This window comes from Episyrphus balteatus, chromosome 2, assembly GCF_945859705.1.
Source record: "Episyrphus balteatus chromosome 2, idEpiBalt1.1, whole genome shotgun sequence".
NCBI classification, from domain to species: domain Eukaryota; kingdom Metazoa; phylum Arthropoda; class Insecta; order Diptera; family Syrphidae; genus Episyrphus; species Episyrphus balteatus.
Genome location: NC_079135.1, coordinates 10297622 through 10319145, shown reverse-complemented (window position 1 = coordinate 10319145; position 21524 = coordinate 10297622). Strand labels below are relative to the sequence as shown.

At 31.7% G+C, this 21524-nt stretch overlaps 1 protein-coding gene across 7 annotated transcripts in view; it reads right to left on the bottom strand.

Annotated features, from left to right (window-relative positions):
- Positions 1-21524, bottom strand: part of LOC129909158 (uncharacterized) — a 96161-nt gene that overhangs the window by 23180 nt on the left and 51457 nt on the right. For 4 of the 7 annotated variants that reach the window (XM_055986149.1, XM_055986153.1, XM_055986154.1 and 1 more), the window contains exon 3: positions 17474-18867. In XM_055986149.1, the coding sequence (XP_055842124.1) occupies positions 17474-18824 (1351 nt within the window). In that variant the 5' untranslated portion in view covers positions 18825-18867. Of the gene's footprint in view, positions 1-2746; positions 3060-17473; positions 18868-20742; positions 20966-21245; positions 21364-21524 lie in introns of those variants that run through there. The other 3 variants (XM_055986150.1, XM_055986151.1, XM_055986156.1) reach the window with 3 other exon arrangements.

Sequence of the window (21524 nt, the reverse complement as noted above, 5' to 3'; positions counted from 1 at the left end):
AATTAAAACTACACTTAGGAACAAAAAAACGGAATCAAATAAAATCGTATATTAAAAACAAAATTTGCAATGGATAAAATATTTTTTCTTTAAAGTCTCATGGCCTGATTTTAAAGCTTCAAATTTTTACTTTGAATTGTTGGTAAAAACATAAAAATGCATACGATAACAACTCAAAGTTTGATTCCATTTTTTTGCTCCTAAGTGTAGTTATTCAATTCAAAAGTATATCTATATCACGCTTTTAAAACGGTTAGAAAACCTAACAATTATTTTTATCTCTGCAGTTTTCTACACTGTGAACACTGAATGCTTTATTTCACCAGAATATTTGGTTAATAAATAATATTTACAACTGCTATGGTGAACTTTTCATTTCAATGCTATTAAGAGCTCCAATCATTATCTAATGACAAATTAATTTATTTGTTTCCCCAAAAATTCTATTTTCATCTCCATTTCTTTTATAACTTATTATACCAAATTCTTTATTTTTAATTTAATTATATCTGGGGGTTAATTTTTTTTATTTTCTCTTTTTTTTCGACAGTATAGTTCTACTTTGCAAAAGTTAAAATTTATGACTCCATTAAATTGTTTTTTTTTTTTTTTTTCATTTTATTTTCTAGTTTTCTAGTTTTAAACAAGTCATTAGACATAAAATTTTTCAAAAATTCTTTGATTTTGAAATTTTTCTAATAAACAATACTAAGTGTGTATATACAATTAAAAAAATACCATAATTCTGGATGTTTTTAATAAATCACATCACTTCTGAATCATGACAGTTGTGACGTATTTTATTTTGGTTAAGTCATGTTAAAGAAAATTTCACACATGATGTAGTCATTAATTTTTTGTTTTTATTTTTTGAATAGTAAATGTAAATTATTTAAAAAAATGGGGCATTCGAAAAATGTAAAAAAATATACATTCATTAATTTTGGTCAAGGTTAGAAAACAAAAAATAGTGTCTAGACATCATTTGTAAAAACACAAAGTCATTTTGCTGAGTGATGACTAGACTCTGGAATCGATAATACTTTTTTCTCAGAACTATGTAGGTATTTTGAAGAATTTTTTGTCTGATTTTTTTTTTTTATATCCAATAATGTTTTTGAAAGACTGACAGTGATTTCCTTGTTTGTCACACATTTATTATATACAACAAACTCGAGAAATGGATTTGAATAAAATAATAATAAGCCAATTGGTACCTTTTCAGGTAAAAATTAATTTTTGGAGTTGCTTCGAATTTTGTTCGCTTTAAGTGCTGTATAAAACGTTGTTAATTTTATATATAATGCATTAATTTGTGAATCATTTTTTGATAATGTTAATGTTAAAAAAATTGCCAAACCAATATATTTCCCGTCTCAAACTTTTCTTACTTTATTTTTTATCAGCTGATTGTTTAAACCTAATAAATCCTCTACTAACTTATTTTCAACAAAGTATTCTTATTTCTTTTAAAGATCTTAGTCACAATATTCAAAAGAATAATAAATACCAATTTTTACTCTTCACACTTAAACAAACACTTCAAAACTAAGAAATCCATGAAGCTCTTCCAAAACTAACACCCTGCAAATATAAAACTATATGTAATCCCTTTTATTTTTACCCATGTGTCAGTTTATTATTATTAATCGAATGACCTTATTTTATTTCTATCCATTCATTCATTCATTCACACAACTGATTTTACATACAATGGGGTTTTTTTATGAAATATTTGGCCAAAAATTAGATGAGTGCCCAAAACAGCGGAAATACAATCAAAGTAACTATAACAAACGGCAAAAATCAGTTCAAAATCACAGAAATAAAAACCAAAGTGACTCAACATAATGACAAAAATCAGAGTGAAAAAAAATCATAGCATGTATAAAAATCAGTGAGGCAATCAGTGTAACAACAACTCACAGTATAAAAAAAAGGAACAGCATTAACAAGGAATCCAAATTCCAAAAAATCACAACCGAAGTGACGAAAATCACAGTGACAAAAATCAAAGTATTAAAAATCACAGCGAAAAAACATAGCAATAAAAATCATAGTGGCAAAAAATATGACTAATAAAAAACAATAGTTTTTTGTCACTTTTGGTCAGTTTTTCTTTTAAAACATTCGGATGTATGCATAATCCGATGCAACTCATAGCGCGGTCGTAGTTTTAAATAATCGAATCAAAATAAAATCTTTCCAGTCATATTTTTAATGTTTATAGTTTTCGATTTATACAAAACAAAAACGTTGATTTGATATTTCCCTTTTTTGAAAGCCACGAAATGCCAAACAGCAAAAATATTATTTCTAAACAAAAAAAAATATATACAAAATTGGGGGTGTTGAATGCTCTAAAAGCGATTGAATCCGTTGGTTTTTATTTTTATAACAAATACAAAAAAAAAAAATAGAAAAGAAAATAAAAGAAAGGAAATGAAATGAAATGAAAAAGTTCATCTCGAAGTAAAAATAAAAAAAGAAAGAGTTCAAAAAGGAAAGAAAACAAAGAATTTCATTCATTTATTCAGTCGAGTCGGTGTGATTCTGATTTTGATGACGAGCAGCGACGAAAGAAGAATTCACAGGCCAAAAGACTAAAGGCAACCACACGTAATGCAATTAGAACTCATAATGATGATCTTAATCTCTCTCTAGAAAACTAAACATACAAACAGTAAAGAAAATAAAAAAAACTGCATCATTTTTTTTAATTCAATGGAAAATCACATATACAAACCTCTGCAACTAGTGCACAAATTGCGAATACTCAGGCACATGGTAGTGATTTTTATATATTTTTTGAGGCGCGTTCAAGAAGTATCTTAACCGTTTACAGAAGGATTATATCTCTTTTTCAGAATAATGATGCAACCACTGTGGTATTGGTGTGCTTCTTCTTCTGTTTTTAATAGTGAATGGAGGGGTTAAATGCACATTGCTAGGTGTTTTTTTTTTTATTCGTTTTATGTAGTCACTCTTTTCACTTTTTTTTTAATTTTATTTTTATCTCAATTTACAATAGAATTCATTTAAACAAATTTAATAGATACACTTGCACTTTGAATCGCGATGCAAGTGATATATTTTTTTTGTATAGCACTAATTTATCTATCACACAAGGAAAACAAGATAAATGCAATTTAAATTTATTTAATAGTAAAGAAGAAGAAAAAAAAAACGCACACTTTTTTCTCTTTAGTGCGACGACGGATGCCGGTAGATGGTGTTGTTGTAGATTTAAGTAATAACGATATTTTATGAGACGTCTTGGTGGAACCAACATATACTCGTTTATTGGTTTTATGATGTTTTCACAGAGAGTGCTTTAATAGCAGGTTCATGCTGGTGTATTAATGTGACAGCTGAATGACTTTTATTAGCTTTGTGTACATAAATTTAAAAAAAAATGATTTCAAAACTATAATTTTAAATGGGCTTTTTTTATTGACACAATAAGGTGATGGAGACTTCTCTTCTCTTTGTTTTTTGATTAAAATAATTAAATGCATAATGAAGTCACATATGTTGCCTCAAGGCTAGTTTACTTGGAAAGATTTACTTCAAACTTTATACGAAAAAACTATTTTAATGTAAAAACTCAAATACTATTAAATGTTGACTCCATTATAACAAAGGAAGGAACACTTTGCACGGAGAAAAAAAAAAAGACAGGGACTAACTTTACTTCTGGAATATTCAATCATAATATAATAAAATATACCAGAAATTAGTTAAATGTACCATAAATAAAGTTAAATATACCAGAAGTAAGGTTATCCCAGCATTATTTTCTCTCAAATGATAAAAGTTAATCTATCATTTTCAGTGATAGCAAAATATGGTATACAACTTAAAATCAACGAAACCACTTTAATGTTACTATTTTGCGGAATGATTTTGCGTTAAAGACGAAAATTTTAAAATCAAAGTAGAACGACATTATTTTAAGTGGATTTTGAAACATAAACATCGTTAAATCAAGGTTGTATCAACTTGGAAGATAGCTTAAATAAAATAAAAAAACAAAGAGTTGAAGCCATTGAGGATCGATTTTGCTACACTAGGTTACAAGGAAAGTGTTTTACCGCCAGGCTGTTCCACTGTTGAAAATTACTTGCTTGGTTAAGCTTCTATTCTATCGGCAGCTGTTGATAGCGTTACAACAAAACTTAATATTTGACATTATTTTTTCTTTGAACGAAGTATATGTAGGTACTTTTCTAATAAACTTTTATACTTTAAATTCGAATTCAAGGTCAAAAAAACCTATGACATCTAGTTTTTAAGATATAAAGATTGATTTTGTATCTCATAAAGGTGACGACATATATTTCTGATGATTTCGGATTCAAATTAAGTTTATTCAAATTTTTTTTAGGTTAATAAAAAAAAAATATTTGTTGACCATTATTTTTCAAATCCAGCACTTTTTTGGAATTTTTTTTTTTTATCAAAACTTCAGAATTTCGTTCATTGAATATGAAAAATCAAAAAACTTTTTGATATTAATTTAACTAAATTTCTAACTAGTGGACTGTTTTGAAAAAGAAAATTCAATTTAAACGATTATAATCGGCCTGCCATTTTGATAGCGCTATTTTAGTTAAAAAAAAAAGTTTTTCCGTATTCTCCATACTAATATTATGTTAGATTTTTCATTACTTTTCGTAGAAATATAGCCGCACAAATGATTGCTGACGCAAAAAAGCATCAGATGGATTAATGTGCTTTGGCTACTATCAGTGGTCCTTTAGTTTCGTAATTTAAAATATCAAAAAGTTTGTGTGGACGGACGATATTTCTATGAAAAATATCTTCAGATTTTAATAGCAATCTTGAACAAAAAGGACTTTTCAAGTGGTCAGATTTACTTGGAAGAGAAAGAGAAAAATACCTACCTTATTACTATTTTAGATGATAAATTTTTACTTATGATCTGTTGCAAAGTCAAATACCTATTTTGAATAAACTAAATGTTGTCTTCATTTGCCATACTCTGCTTTCTTTTGGAAGAGCTACCTATTTAAGATTTTGAAGTTTTTCCACTTGCATCTAGGTCGATTTGTCTGAGTTGAATTTTTATCTTCCTTCGTTAATAAATTTCACATTTCAAAAAACGTTTCTTTCAAAGCCAATTTCAAAAAGAACCCCTCAACCAACTAACAAAAAAAAAAATACATATAATGCATTTCTTAAACATTTGCCCCATCTAACTTTCTGAATAATTGAAATTTTCCCTCATCAAATGCCATCTTATAGTTTGCCATAGATACAAAAAGAAAGATAAGATGCAAACAATTTCTTTAAGCAAAATCTATATAAAAATAGCCTAGAAGATTTAAGAGAGGGATATAGTATAGGGAAAGAAGACTCATTACACAATAACATTCTAAGATGCAATAGCACGACGACAACGAAGACGACAGCGACGACGACCATCAACTCAAAGGCAGCAATAGCTATGCCAACCACACATCACATCTTTCTCAAGCCAACCATGCAATGTCGTCGTCAACTGAAATGGAAAACATTCAACATGACATTCTGCCGAGCATTGAATTCATCAATGGTCGGTCATTGTCTCCTCTTCCTTGGGAATGTGATGGTGCACATGAATGTTTCTTTGCAATAAAATTTATTTCTATATCCCTTCTTTTGGTATAGAAGTGTATTAGAGTGACTAGAGCAAAGGGGTCTTAAGTTAGAGTATCACCAAGTATAGCCTGTGTCCCACACTCTACTTACATTAAAAAATTTTATAAAATGAGAGCGTTGTGCTTCATTGACCATTCGTCACCCTAAACAAAAACAGCCTTTAGCATTGGCAAAGCCAAACAAACAATTCAGTGTACTATCTTTCAATCTAATTGTCTTCTATTTTCTGTTGCAAAACCAAGACACTCATTTATTAGCAATATTCATGTGTGAAAAACGACACTGCGAGGAAAGAATAAAATCCGAATTAGTTTTCGAAATACTTCCCAAAATCTATTTACATTTTTATTTTATTTATACTCGTATGTAGACGTTTATCGTTCTCAAGGTTATTCGAAATTGCTGAGATGGTTTAACACGATGTGAATTTGAAAAGAAAAAAACGTATATTTTTAGACTTATTAGACATAGATACGCATGGTTTTGAAAAAATCGATTTGATATTTTTAAGTATTTTCAATTTCAAAGTAAATTTTGTTTTTGTTTTTTTGTGTAAAAGGCAAGGAAATTCCCGCTGGTTTTCGTGTGCTGCCAAGAAATTTCTTTCTTTCTATTTTATTACTGTTTTAGATTAAAAAGCCACAGGGGACATCATTTTCATTAATTGAAGTCAATATTTGCTTTGAGATGTGTTGCACAATGGGCCAATTTTTTATTTTGCGTGTACTTAAAATCCAAAAATTATTTATTTACCGGTTTAGGGAATATTTTTTTTCAAATCGATCAAAGGACTCGGCTGATCTGATGCATTCTTTTTTTGTTTTCTTTTCGATATTGTAAAATTCAAAGACTTTCGGAAAGCTGTTTTTGACTCAATTTTTTTGAGTTGAGGTACAAAATATACCTTAAAATTCATCAACCTTAAAACATCAACAACATCACTTCTGAGTAGGCTAAATATAAACGAATTTAGAAAATGGTCAAAAAGCTCAAAATTGTGTATTTCAAATACACTGCTTAGCAAAAAAAATTTTTTTTAAATATTTTTCTCAGGATCTATTATTTGTAGGGTTTATTGAACATAGTATAACTGCATATATATTTTTTTACTTGCGATATAGGTACTATAGGGCAAGTTTAGGATTCGTAAAAAAAATCGAACTCGAGATAACAATTTTACATGACATTACGATGATGGAGAATGCCAAAAAGGTGGGTCCGGCAATTCTGTCTGTCTGTCTGTGTGTCTGTCTCTATCTGGAGCTGCAGCCTAAACGAGTAAAGTGATTTTCTTCAAACTTGGTAGTTAGCAGTTTTTGGTGATTCCCTAGAGGGGAAATTGAAATTTTTTTTTTATGACCAAAACTAACGGTACCTGCCATATAACATAAATAGAAAAGGTAATTTTTTTCAAAAACGGCTCTAACGAATTTGATTAAAATTTTTGTGTGTAGTACTACACATAAGGGCCAACTTTTTAAATAAAAAAAATATTTTTTGTACCGTTATTAACGGTACCTGTCATAGAACGGTTTTTTTCGTTTCTGAATATCTCGTACAAAATTAACCCGATTTAAATGAAAATTTTTATACAAAAGTGTGTAAGTAAAGATAATATTAAAATTTTAGAAAATTTTCAAAAAACGCATTTTTGGTTTTTTAAAAAATATTTCAAAATTTTTTTTTGAAAAATCAATTTTTTGAAAACGGATCAATGAAAAATTTTGAAATTTAGTTTTTATGTGTAAATTAATTATTTCTTCAAAATGGCATACCAACTTTTTTTTTGAAAAATGTTAAAAAAATTTTATATATAAAAAATTATTTTTTAAAAAAACGGCTCCTACAATTTTCAAAATTTTTTTTCTAAAAATACCTTTTTATACGAGAAATAAAATGGCATATTTGTTTTTTTTTTTAAGATATTTTAAAACGGAGTTTTATTAATTATAAAAACAGATTTAATTTTTTTATACTACTTATGAAATTTCTTCAAAATATCAAATTTTAAATTTCTTGAATAAAAAGCTTTAACATTATAGTTACTTTAAGCATAAGAGCAAGTACGTGCGACCCCAGTCGTGCAATTTATTTATTTAAACCTTCAGTCGTTGCAAGATTTCTTACTACATCAGTTTTCAGTCGATTTTGATTTTTGTAGATGTTTCAAAAAGCAAAAAGAAAATCTGTAGTCTCGGTTTAAAAATCTATAAATATAATCATATAAAATTTTGAACTATGTAAGTAGAACATACAAATTTTAAACATTTTTGAAAACTATATTTATTTTTGATCTTAGGAATTAAAAATCTGTTGGAAATTGACGATGTTTAGTTTTTAAAAAGACCTAAGCTCTAAAAAACCGTTTATCCATATTTCGAAGAATCCAAATTTCTTGGATTTCTTCCTTTATTTTGAGCGAGTCAAAGATATTAATTAGAATGAAAATTTTAAACACAGAATTTAATTTTGATAAGCAACCCTACTACAATTTTGCTTCTATAATGCTTTACAGAAGCAACAATTGCATCTGTGAAGCTTTATAGAACCAAAATTGTTTGTCGGGAATGCAATGCTTTTACATTTGAAAATTTCATAGTTTTGCACTTTGATACACACTTATGCATAAGGATTAAAAAAATCCCTTATTCAAAGCTTTCATTCGCTTTTTCTTTTTGATATTTTGATCCGTTAACTTTTTTCCATAACTTTTAACTTTTTAACTTTTTCCCATTAAAAAAAATCTAATGGACATAGAAACACATCAAAAATAGTAAAACTTTGAAAATATCTAAAAATCTTTATATTAGTCTTAGTTCTATCTATTGCCAACCCCTTCTTTTTTCTTAAATAATAAAGGGTTTATTGATATTGAAATTTCTAAATTAACCAAATGTTTAATTTCATGATGTCTGTCGGTCAATTCTATATGATTTACAACTGGAAGTCAGTCTTCTAACATATCAAAACATTGCCTTGCTTAAACTTTTTGTTTTTAATAATTTAGAAGCATTAATAATTGTGATACGCTTAATTGTGTTTTCTTCATTAACAAAACAAACAATATTGTATTTGCTGTACAAATAAAGTTCACAGTATAAAATCCTCCAGTACTTCGGTCAATCTTTCCAGTTGACTTTTGAGCACAATGTCATTCGTGGTCTTTTTTGTCGTTTTTCAAATTTTCACCTCAGTGAAAGGCGATTTATTGATTTCAAACGATTCCTTCGACTTGAACAACGACTTTGCATGTCGAATTGCAGTTGAAAATGATGCAAGAGTTACTATTGTCTACTTAGAAGACTCCGATACTGACCTTCTGAAATGCCTTTTTGAATTAAATGTTCCAGTATTAACTATTGAATCAATTGGAGAGCCAACTAATCGAACTTGCACAACAATGCAAATTTTAACAATCGCTAAGGAAACTCGAAAAAGATTACAAGAAATAGATGTCATGCTGTCATGGGTAACTGCTAACAAAAAACTCTCCAAGTATGTTTTGATATTTAAAGAATCTTGTGAAGAATTTCTGGAAGAAACTTTTAAAATGTTTTGGAAACATGGATTTCTTAATGTCGTAGCTTTATGCAGTGCCAATGAACACATTTACACTTATGAACCTTTCACCGAAATTGGATTTGAAGTTGTAGAGCTGTCAAAAACTAGTGAACTTTTCTACGATAAATTGAAGAATTTCCATCATTACGAGTTAAAAGTCTCTCAATTTTTTGACCCCATCCGATCAATTCCAATACCAAATCATCCTGGATTTCGAGGTGTTGATGGCATTCTTGGACAGACTATTATTGAACATTTAAATGCAACTATGGAGATTATTGAACCACCAAATGACGAACTTTATGGATCGGATTCTAATGGAGTTCTAAGTGGAGCCTTGAAATACGTCGCAACAGGTGCAACTAATGTAAGTTGGAATATTTGATATCTGGTTCCAGGTCAAATCAAGTACTACGAATACCTGTATCCCATTGGAAAAAGGTTTTTTCTGCACTTGGTTGTTCCCAAGGCTAAAACGGTTCCACAATATTCAAACTTTATTCGAGTTTTCAACAATCTAACTTGGTGGTTACTTATGCTGAATTTCATCCTAGTTGCAGTCGTATTTGCTTTTGTCCAGACCTTGGCACTTAGACTTCCGAATGCCAATCGGAATTCCAAAATTGGATTCTGGAATATTTTGGATATGTTTTTCAAGACTGCAATTGGCAATCCGATAGATGGTTTTCATAGATTCAGTTCTCTTCGTCAATTCCTGATTTCATGGATACTCTTCTGCTACATTGTGAGTTCGATTTATGTTGCCAAAATGGAAAGTGTCTTCATTAATCCCGAATTCGAGAATGACATTGATAGTCTTAGTGAACTTTGGCGTCTCAAAACCCCCATCTATTCGCATGCAAACTTCTTACGAGTTATGAAACCAGCAGTAAACTCTCAAATATTCGAAACTATAGTTTCAAAACATCGATTTCTACCACAAAATTATGAAGCTCACGTTCAAACAATGACCAGTTCGTCATGCAACAAGTATGCCTTTCTTCTTCGACGTGAAAGAGCATCTGCTTTGATATCTAGAACATATGATAACGATGCTAAACGTCCAATGTACCATCTGGTTAAAGAGTATCTTATTACAATGCTAATGACTTACATCGTAACCAAGGGCTCACCATTTGTGGAAAAGTTTGAAAGACTTGTAATGAGATTCTATGAACATGGATTGTTAAAGCATTGGGAAGTTATAGCGAGGTCAGAGGAAGTGGACACAGAACAACCTATTAGTGTTAAGGCTACAGAGGGTGATGATTATTATGACACTAATGAGGATGTTTATGATGAGTCGGAGGATGATGTCAGTGTTAGTGAAAAGAATGCTATTGCTTTGACTATGGACATTTTGCAGGGTGCTTTTTATCTTTGGCTTATTGGCATTGGTATAGCTTGTTTTGGGTTTTTGGTTGAATTGTGTTACTGGAAATGGATTGGACGAAGAAATAAAAATAAGTCCATTAGAGTTGAAGAATAGTGTGACTCAGCTTGGAAGAAAAAAAAAATCAAATCTCTTTGTCAATTGCGGTTAATGTTTGTTGTCTTAATTTTACATGTGTTGTTCTTTAAATAAACTAATTATTCAATTCTGTTTAAGAGTTTAATTAGATTGTCTTCTTGGCATACAGACAACAGAAGGAAATAAGTTTGAACTTATTTTTGCAAAGTTCAATGAATTAAGGTCAATTAATTTTTGCGGAGATGATGACTTATTCGTCTGCAAAATGTCTATACTACGAAACTCAAGATGGAATAGATTAATTCCATTTAAAGTATGTATTAATCTGGCACACAGCTATAAAAGAAGGTTTTCTTTTTGAATGTTTGCTTCTGGCTCTTAATTCTTTTTTATATATGAGACCACCATGGTTGAAATTTCCTTAGAAATTCAGCCACATTATGTCTTATAAGGGCTGAAGCCCATTAAAGTAGATTTTTTCAAGGCAAAAAATTAATATTTTTTTAACCTAGGTTGGTATTGACGTGGTAAGCAATTTGTGGTCTGTAATGAAGCGATCAAACAAAAAATATTTAAACAACAAATAAAATTGTCCGACAAAAGTTTTTTTTTTTTGTACAACTTAACAGTAGTTGAGAAACTACAGCACTTCAAACTTTCATATGCATCCTAAAATTATGCAATTTTTTTTTTTTTTTTGATTATGTGAGATACAAGAAAACTTGTAAGACAAATTTTCATGTGTAATTTGCTTTCCTATATATTTTTTTTTTTTTTTCAAGAAAATACACTCTAGACAAAATTAGCGGAACACAGACAAAAAGTATTTTTATCAGTTGAACTGCATTTTCTGAATGAGGACTGAGTCCCTGTAAACCCTTAGTAAGTAGGTAACAATCGTTGGTATCCGTTCAAAACATCGGTAGATTTTAAAAAAGATCTTTGTCAAATTACAAGAAAAGTAAAAGGAAAGAAATTTCGTCAAATTCAGTTAAACAAAAATGAAACCGTATTTTCTAAAGTGAGTTAGAGAAAAACGATTGCCCTCGGCTCAGGAGCATCTTATTTGAACTAAAGACAAGTGGAACAATGTTATATTTGCGGTCGAATCGAAGTTTAAGCTGCATGTTGGCAATGAGAGGATTCTTGCGTGAAGAGAACTTAAGAAAAGACTGATATCTGAATGCATCTTATGGATGCCGCCCAAAACTTAAGGTGTGATGGTTTGGGGATGCTTCTCTAGATGAAAGAGGTCGACTAGTTTCCCTTAATCCTAATTCATTGCAGAAATTAACCTATGGGTCAAGATGAAGGACTAAAAAATGGAAAGCCTTCTGATTACGTGCAGCTGTAAAATAAGCAAGAAAAGCCCAAATACCTAAGTATGAAGAATATTTCTGAGAAACAATAAAAATAACAAAAACAATAAAGCATTTTTTCTTAAAACCTTAAAAAAGAGGTAGGTGCCTCCCATTTTCCGGTATAGTAAAACCACATAAGAGTAATTTCTGAGAACAAATATTCCCTATTCACTAAATTAAGTATTTATAATAATTTAGTCGTTTGTTTTTTACATGAACTTATACCACTTTCAAATATATCACGACTTATATGTATTTTATAAATTACAAAGGCTTTTTTTTGCCACAGTTAAATCTGAGAAAAAAAATCGGTCTCAATTTTTGACCATAAAATTTCCCATTTAAGATTTCTTTGAGACATTATTCACTACATCTAATTGTGTATCTGAAATTCATTTGGATAGTCGATTCAGCTAAGAAACTAAATTCCTTTTTCTTTAAACGTTTCTCTTAATCAAACACTATAAATACAAAACAATCAACACCATCTACTCGTGCACCAATTTTTACTCATAAATTTGCAAAAACACAATTATTTATACTTTACGACACTTTTTCGTCGAATTTTCTTCGTTCATTTGTAATTTTTTTTCAATCACTTGCAATAAATTTCCCTTCCTGGAATTTGAGTTAAATTCCAAATTAACTATACACACAGACACAGTCTCTTTTGGTGCTGGCCAATGCGTATGCGAACAACATTTTACACAAAAACTCTGTTTTATTTATAAAATCACATTCCGATGAAATAAAAATAAAAAACCAAAAATTCGCGCCACGCAACTACTACAATAATAATTCAATGTAGCTATATTTCGCTTTCAAACTACAAATATAGACCACAAATATACACAAGAGAAGTCACCACAGGTTGGTGACCCCTGACCTCTTAATTCAAAACAATTTATTATTGAATTCCTTTTTTTATTATTCAAATATTTTTTGTGATTGATAAATTGATGATATCCTTGGAAATAATACTAAACGAGGCAGTATAAATATCTTCTATCAAACGAAACCAAAAGTCTCAAAAAACCGAAACACGAAAAACGAAATTTTAGAATATCCCAAACATGTGAGTGATGAAGAGATGATGCCGAACGACAATGATGATAAGACGAGTATCTCACACGCCCGTAATCGTTTCCCGACCGATCTCAACTATTTTCAAGAAAAACACCACATCTCTGTGTTCGGCCGGCAGCAGTGTCGAGTACTCTCGGATTCTCGGATCTTGCCTCAAATAGAGACCCCCAAGACAAATCCGCAGAAAAAATCAAACGAAAAAATGAAAAAAAAAAAAAGAGACCAAAGCAACCATCCACCATCCAACTATTACGCGATGCCTCGTTTGGCGCAAGAGCGTCTACAAAATGCGCATGCGAAATTTGTTCGCTTAACTGCTCGTCGTCGGTTGTATAGTCTCTTGGTTGTAGCTGTCGTCTTCGCTTCGGTCGTCGCTTCTTGCTCGTCTCAATTGAAAATGAAATTTTATAAAAAATAAAATAAATGTAAAATCTCAATAAGCCCATCAGCTTTTTCGAGCGGTTAAGTCTAAGCGGCGACGACGACGACGACGCAGGGCGTTGGCGGTGGCGGCAGCGACAGGGACGGAACCATGGTTCTTTACTATGAGCTGTCATTTGGTCTACTGGCTAGCTGTCCGCCTGTCGTTTGTCCAAGGAGCATAGAATTTAAAGCAAAGGTGACAGAGAGGAGGGGCACCAGCAGTACCATCACCGCTGCTGAAGCTCTCTATAAAATGACAAGACCAGAAAGAAAATACTCCACAGGACATGAGAAGTGAAGGAATGCAGCGAGAGTTTGGCCGAGTACGCCCTCAATGTTCCTGTGACAAGTTCGTAACAAGTGCGCACATGATCGGTGATCTCTTCATCTAAAAATTCAGCACTCTGATGGCATGGCATGGCAGACGACATCATGATGATGAGTGCGTGTGCAATTCAATTCTGTACTCGTCACGTCACGTACTTTGTATATATGGATCTGAATGTCGAATGTGGAAAAAGCTATGAGGAGCGCCGGCAAATCGCTCCGTCATGTTCGTTCGTCGTTTGCTGTGGTGGGACAATGATCCTCGATATATAGAGTCGTACACCATAAATAATAATTTAATATCACTGCATGAGTGGTCTGCCGGTCTGCCACAGACGGACGCCGCTATGTGGATGACATTACTAATTCAAGTGGACGCGCGGTTCCCGGTACTCTGCTCTGCACTGCACTATTCAGCAATGTGCAATCGCATGCATTTTTCTTAGAATATACGCGCGCGTAGACGAATCGAAAGGATTGAAGAAGTTGTTGAAGAATGCGCTGCGTTGCGCGCATTCTGGGACTGAAAAATGCTTTTTTTGGAGACGACACCCCAACTAAGTTGTTATTCTCTGCATCTCCATGACGGGCAATTGAATATGTACATCACTGTCCAATGTCCAAACTAAAAACGAAACCACTTTTAGAGCAAAATGTTTTACTTCAAGACTCTTGACAGTCATAGATAGAATTAAAAATGATAAGACTGGATTGGCCAACTATGTTGGGTGTATTCATAAAAACGAAAACAAGAACGGAAAAGGGTTGTATTTAATATTGATTAATGTTGTCGCATTAGGGATTTCAACCAAATACAAAATAGAATCAATTACTTTTTATATTTATGGAAAAAAAAATTTAATTTAGTTAAGATTATTATTTTATTCTTTATTCTAATGACCATGGGAGTACACCATGAAGTAATGGTTAGTACGATATACTGTCACTCAGAACCTCAGTTCAAATCCGACCTCCAGCAGTTCCACATTTTGTCAGGAATATTGCCTCTTGTGATAAATTTAAAAAGAATATTTACAAACTTTGAGCAACCACTAGTAATATTTATGGTCAGATAATGATTCAAACAAGTCAATTGTTTGAATTATTTGTTCAGCAAAACAATATTCTAAACAAGAACAAAATTTAAAAAAAAAGTACGCATACGCCACAGTGACCGTTTTAAACATTGAAAATGCATGCTAAATTTTATAGCCCATCTATGTACTTTTGGATGGATTTACAAATCTTCATGTAATTTGCCGCGCTTAATCCGAATCTGAAATCAGTTTCACCCGTACAACCTTAAAATTGTCAGGAAGTGGAAAAAAAAACAGCTGATAATTTTAAAACGATTTTTATGGTTTTTTTTGCAATTAAGTGACTTCAGATTCGGATTCAGCGCGTCGAAATAGATAAAGAAAAATCAAAAGTACAGACCAATTTTTTTTTTTTTTGGCCCGGTGTAATTAAATTTCTTTCAAAAATTATCTTCTTAACTTTATAAACTTTTTTTAGTTTGCATAAACGGTTCTAATATTTAATAGTACATGTTATCCAAAATATAGAACAGTTTTCCTGAGCCAATTTCTATAAAAAATCATTTTGGATTTTTTTACATTTCATTTTTTGGGAAAAAAGTTTTTCGAAAACGGATCAGAGTTTTTTAAGAAATTTTGAAACAAAAGATTTCAAAATATAACTTATTTCATTTTAGAATTTTAGTATCTTATAACAAGAATAATTTTTGAAAAAGATTTAGAATTGTTTTAAAAAAGTTTATCGTTGTATTATTTTCAGAGTTTTGTAAAACTAGATTAAAAAAAAAAAAAAACCTTTGGAAACCACAATAACATAAAAAACATTTTGGTCTTTAAAAAAAACTCCAATCACTTTAAGAAATATTTAAAAACCCGATAAGGCTTAGAGAAACAGGCATTTTCTTTCAAATATTACTTTATTTATACCTTTGAATATCGAACTTAAAGTTCAGTGTTTGAGTAATATTAGAATGGGTCATATTCAAACTGGGTTCAGAAGTTGTGAATCAGTTTTAAAATTTCACATTTTATAAAAAAATATAATTTTTGAGCCATTATAAAAATCAATTGCAGCTTTATTATGTTTTCCTTTTCCAACTCTCATTTCTACCTATTTTAAAAATATTTCAAATTCATATTTAAATTTAGCGCCATATGTAATCTCTGAACAAACTTGACCAATTAAAATAACAAAACAAATATTTGAAGAAAAGTCACCTATTATTACACAAACACAAAGCTTTTGTATAAACTTTCACCAACAGAGATATTCACCCCTTTATTATTTTCCATTCAGTTCAAAGTTTTTTAATTGTTTTGTCTTTTCTCAAAAAGCTCTTTTTTGTTCGAAAACTTTTCTTTCAAATTCTCTCTCTCAAACATGTTGAGTGACTGTATGATAATACTGATTGTTGGTCATTTTTTTGAGAAGAAAAAGAAAAAATTTTAAAAGTTGTCAAAAGATAAAGGTTGCATTGGATTTTAAAGAATCCCTTTTAAAAATATCGATGTACATAAATTCATAAGATTCGGAATTGCAAGCAAGAAGATACTACGTATTCAATCGTGGTGTGCAAACTGCAAACAACTAAAAATAAATCCTAATAAAACTGCCCCACATTTTGCTATGAGATTTCTTACATACAAATTTGCAGCTCACTTTGATTTATACGAGATTTCAATTTCTCACCAAAGCGGAGGAGTAGTAAAATTTTCAAATTTTCATCAAAAGAAAATATTTTAGATAGAGTGCTCCCCGTAAAATCAGTCTGGATTTAGGTATATCCACATGCCCAGCCCGACGCACGTTTGATAGATACTTCATGCGGAAAAGCGCACAAAATGCTCAAAACTACTCTATACACACGGTTCGGTTCGTCGGGTATACGACACGAATGGCTTGTGGAAATGGGGCATTCATAAGGTGCGGGCTGCTGCTGCTAGAGGAATGGTTACGTAAGGGAGGCATATAAACTGGGTGTGTCAGAGAGGCAAACATATGTTCGTCTTCCAAAAAACAAGCTCAGTCGTCGTAGTTGTATTCTTTCTGATTTGTTTGTTTACTTTTTTTTTCAATATTATAGCAGCGGTTATTGAGGAGGATTGAAGCAGCAGCTTCCAAAGGCAAAGAAGGACTCAAATTGTGTATGTTCTTTGTGTTTATCTGTGTGTTTTTGGAATGAAAACAATCGAAGATAATTGTATCTTCCGGCATACGGACAGAAACAGAAATGATACACGGCGTTGTACGCAAAGACTTGTTAAAAGAGCACACACCGCGCACAAAATGATGTCTTCCTTTCTTAATTGGATTATTTCGTATCTATTTTTAACTTCTTCAAGTCGATGAAATTGCGGTAGAAGAGGTTTAACGAAGTTCGGAAGCTTCACTTAAAATTATTAACTACATGTGGTTTGTTGTGTCAAGACGTTAAATTACAAAACTAACTTTGTAAGATTGAACGAAGAGAATAGGGTGACCTTGAACTTATTTTGAAGCTACAACAAAATATAATAAATAAATAATAAAATAATAAACTTACCTTCATTTTCACTCGGCATACTGAAGTATTCAGATTTTTCCGTGGATTCATTTTCCTGCTTCTCGTCCTCGGTGTGAACGGGACTCGATGGCCCAGACGAAGCACTTGGTGCTGGGCTAGGCGACGAGCTGACCGCATGAGCTGGCGAAAACATTCCACTATCCTTATCCACAGATGAACGTTTTCGCTCCAGTCCACCGCCAATCATTTGCAGTTGATCCTCCAGAATATCCATCGAACGCTTTCGTGGCAATTCTGGTGGAATATCTTCAATCGATGATTTGCTAACCAACTTGGCCGGAGGTGGTGGCGGTGATGTTGGCAACGTGGGCGGTGGTGGTGGAGGTTCAGAGACTTTTGTCGGAGATCGAACACGTTCCGGATGGAACTTCACGGGGCTTATAATTTTTGGCTTGGACGACGGAATGGGCGGCAAGGGAGGACTCTTGACTGGGCTACCATTTTTGACGGTACTGCGAGGTTTAATTTCGGGCGGATGAACTGAATGACGCACCGGTGGACTTGGAGGCATATCCTCGTCCAGTGACATATCCAATGACTTGGAAACACCCGTTATGATATTATTACTACTAACACTATTGTTACTTAAATTATTACTGTTATTTGCATTCTTGTTATTAAGCATGACAGGATCTTTCATTTGGATAATACTGCCTGGTATCAAAGCGGTACCAGGTCCAGTGCGAATTATATCGCAACGATTCGGATCGCTATGCGATCGATTCGTCTTTGTCTTTGTGAAATGTGAAGTCCACTTTTTTTGTTTTTCAATCAATTCACGGGAATTAAATTTCCTTTCAGGTTTCTCCGGTTTTTCACCACCGCTAGATGTCTCTTCGGACTTTATACGTGAAATATTATGATGTAATTTGGATTGTTGTTCAATGAACTTTGTTCCGTTTATTTGACCAGATGCTGCTGTAGGGCAATTATTGTTCATCAATGATGCCTGCCCAGGCGGGAATGGACTACTGTTGCGATGCTTTGCTGGTGATGGTGAACGTCGATCGATGTAATTTATGTCGCTGCAGAGATTATCTTCGCGACTACCCGATCGAGACATTTTAACACTTAGCGCTGCCGGATTATTTGAATTGTTTTCTACGGATAGCTTTTCAAATAGAGATCGAGCATGATTGAAACGTGTCGAATGGGATTCGGTACGGACAACAGTAACGGTTGGGGCCTGGGGCATTTGGGTTTCTTTAGTTGGTGGTGGTATTTGAACTTCTACGGGATTAGCTACTTCGATGGGTTGTTTTCGCTGGAATAGATTGGCTATTTGCGAAACCTTAGGCCCAACGGCCGATGGATGTATCGGCTTCTCCATGTTTACCTAGAAGGTGTGTTTTTGTATATGATGTTAGAGATGCCTGAAAGTAAATAAACAAAGAATAATGTTATTGCAAAATAAATTTGAAGAATAGAGACATTTTCTCGTAAATGAAAAATCAAAGGTAAGATATTAAAAACTTCAATTGCAAAACGATTCTATTATTAACAAAAATAAAAGTTTTTTAAACAACAAGTTGCCAATTTCATCGATACCGTGAATCTTTTAGTTTTGAACAATAAATGAAGGTTAAACGAAAAAAAAAATTTCCTACAAAGTTTTGAAAATTGAAAAAGGTCGAAACACTTGGTAATGAAATTTAAAGAAAGAAATGAAATGTCTTGGCATGTTTTTGTGAGATATAAAATTGTCGTATCATAACCACGGTACTAAAAATGAAACCAAGCAAAATGGTCTTAGTCCCATATAATTTTGTCTAATCTACTTTGTGAAAAAAATAACTAACGTTTGGAGAAATTATTTTCAGAAGCTGATGCTACCATCAAATTATATCAAATTTTATCTTCTTTAACCAAGAAGGTACAATTTTTACTCACAGTTTGCACATTTGTTTCGTTTAAAACCCATTAGCGCTCGTTTTACTTTTTTCAAGAGAAACTTTTCGTTGGTCTTTGATTTGACAAGAATTGTTATTTTCGGGTATTTGAAAAAGTTTAAGGCTAGGAACACACATGCGATTTTGATCGCGCGATTATTCAGTCGCAAACATGGATGACAAAGATTTCAATTTCTGTGAACACGCATGCTTCCCGCGATTAAAAATTTGAAAACTGTGTCCACAGTCATTGAAATCGTTGTCATCTAATTTGCGACTGAATAATCGCGCGACCAAAATCGCATGTGTGTTTCTAGCCTCAGAGTTAATATTAAATTCTTTTATAATTTATGTGACTTTTCTTATAATTAATGTTCTATGCAATAATGGCAATAGGTCCACCCGTATTCGTTCCGTATTTATAAAATTACACATACACCAAATTGAACACATAGGGACACAATTTAAATTTTTTGTTTGGCATTACGAGTATATATCAATCTCTCCAGTTCAGTTGACTTAGAAAGTCAAAAACATATCGATTATTGCAAAAGTTCAGTTCAAAACTAATTTTTATATGAAAAGTGCCTATAACTATTTTATAATTAGGCTTGGTTTTGGAGTCAAATCAAAAGAAATGAAAAAATGATATACAAAAAGGACCTTATTTTCCGCAATACATGCATTTTTTTAATCAAAATTGTTAGAACCGTTTTTGAGAAAAATAACCTTATCCATATTCTACATAAGTACCGCTTATTTTGGTCCTATATTTGCATTTCTATTCTATTTTTCCACGTCTGATACGAATCTTAAACTTGCTCCTGCTCCATAGTAACTATATTGCAAGTACAAAAACATAGGCAGAGAAAAACGAGCTACAGAGTACCATTAACCACTTGCCGATTTATTAAAATTTTTGAGCAGATAAAAAAATTTAATTTTTCTCACAGTACACTTAAAAATGTAAAAAAAAAATACAGACGAATTGAGTACCTCCTCCTTTTTGGAAGTCGGTAAAAAAAAATTGCTATCGCAACTCTAGCTTTTTTGTTCTAAAAAAAACTGAAAAAGTACATAAAAAAGGTTTATTCAAAGGTTCAAAACACTTATAATGTAAACACAACCCGTTTCATGAAAATGTACTTCACAAAGGCGTGTTGTTATGGGTTTCGGTTTTTTTCTTGGAGCTCAATTATTATTATTTTTTGTTTCATCACAAGCCGCTTGTCAAAAAGTAAACAAAATTATCTTCATTATCTACGATTTTATAAGGGCTTATCGCTTTAGTTCTCTTTTCTTTATACTTTATAATGATTTTTTTTAAACACAAAAAAAAAAACTAAAACAAAACATCACCATTATAAAAATATTGTCTTCAAAGATCCCGATAGAATTGTGTTAAACAAATTTCAAGGTTCACTTGCACTTCTATTTCTTCCGAACTGAACCATTAGCAAATTGCGAACGTTCTGTTAAGAGGCGTGAAAAAAATGTTATTGGCTATTAAAATTGATAAAACATTATTTTATCAGAACTTCCACGCAATATTCTCAAGAAAAGTTATTTGCTGATAAAATGATAAGAAAATAAATTTTCAATCAATTTTAACGCAGTTATACCACTTGAACACTTTATAACTACTGCCGATATAAAAAATATTCGATGTTTTAATGTTGGGAACTACCAAGAAAATAAATAAAGAAATATAAAATTGTATTGAACTTGTATATGTTTTTTGGTATCATTGACGCACTTCAGCCCATGATGATAAGGCAAAGAAATATAAATTTCAAAAAACTAAATAACATAATTAGTTGTTTGCAATGTTTCTCGTTCTATGAGAAATTACTTTTACATACTCTTTGTTTTATTCTCCACAGCTTTTATTTTCTTTTCAAACTACACCTTTTAGTTTTTTTTTTCAAAAGAACATCAACCTTTTTAGATTGATGTGACCGTTCACACTGATTTGGTAATTAAATGAATGTTAAAGTATTTTTACTATCTTATCGCTGCTGATGACAAAATTACACAAGGGGATGAAGAGGTTTTTTGTATGCAAACAAATGATAAGCGGGGATTTTCTTTTGTTTTCCAGTGAAAACTTTTTGCCTTACCCTTCTACTAGTAGAGTGGGG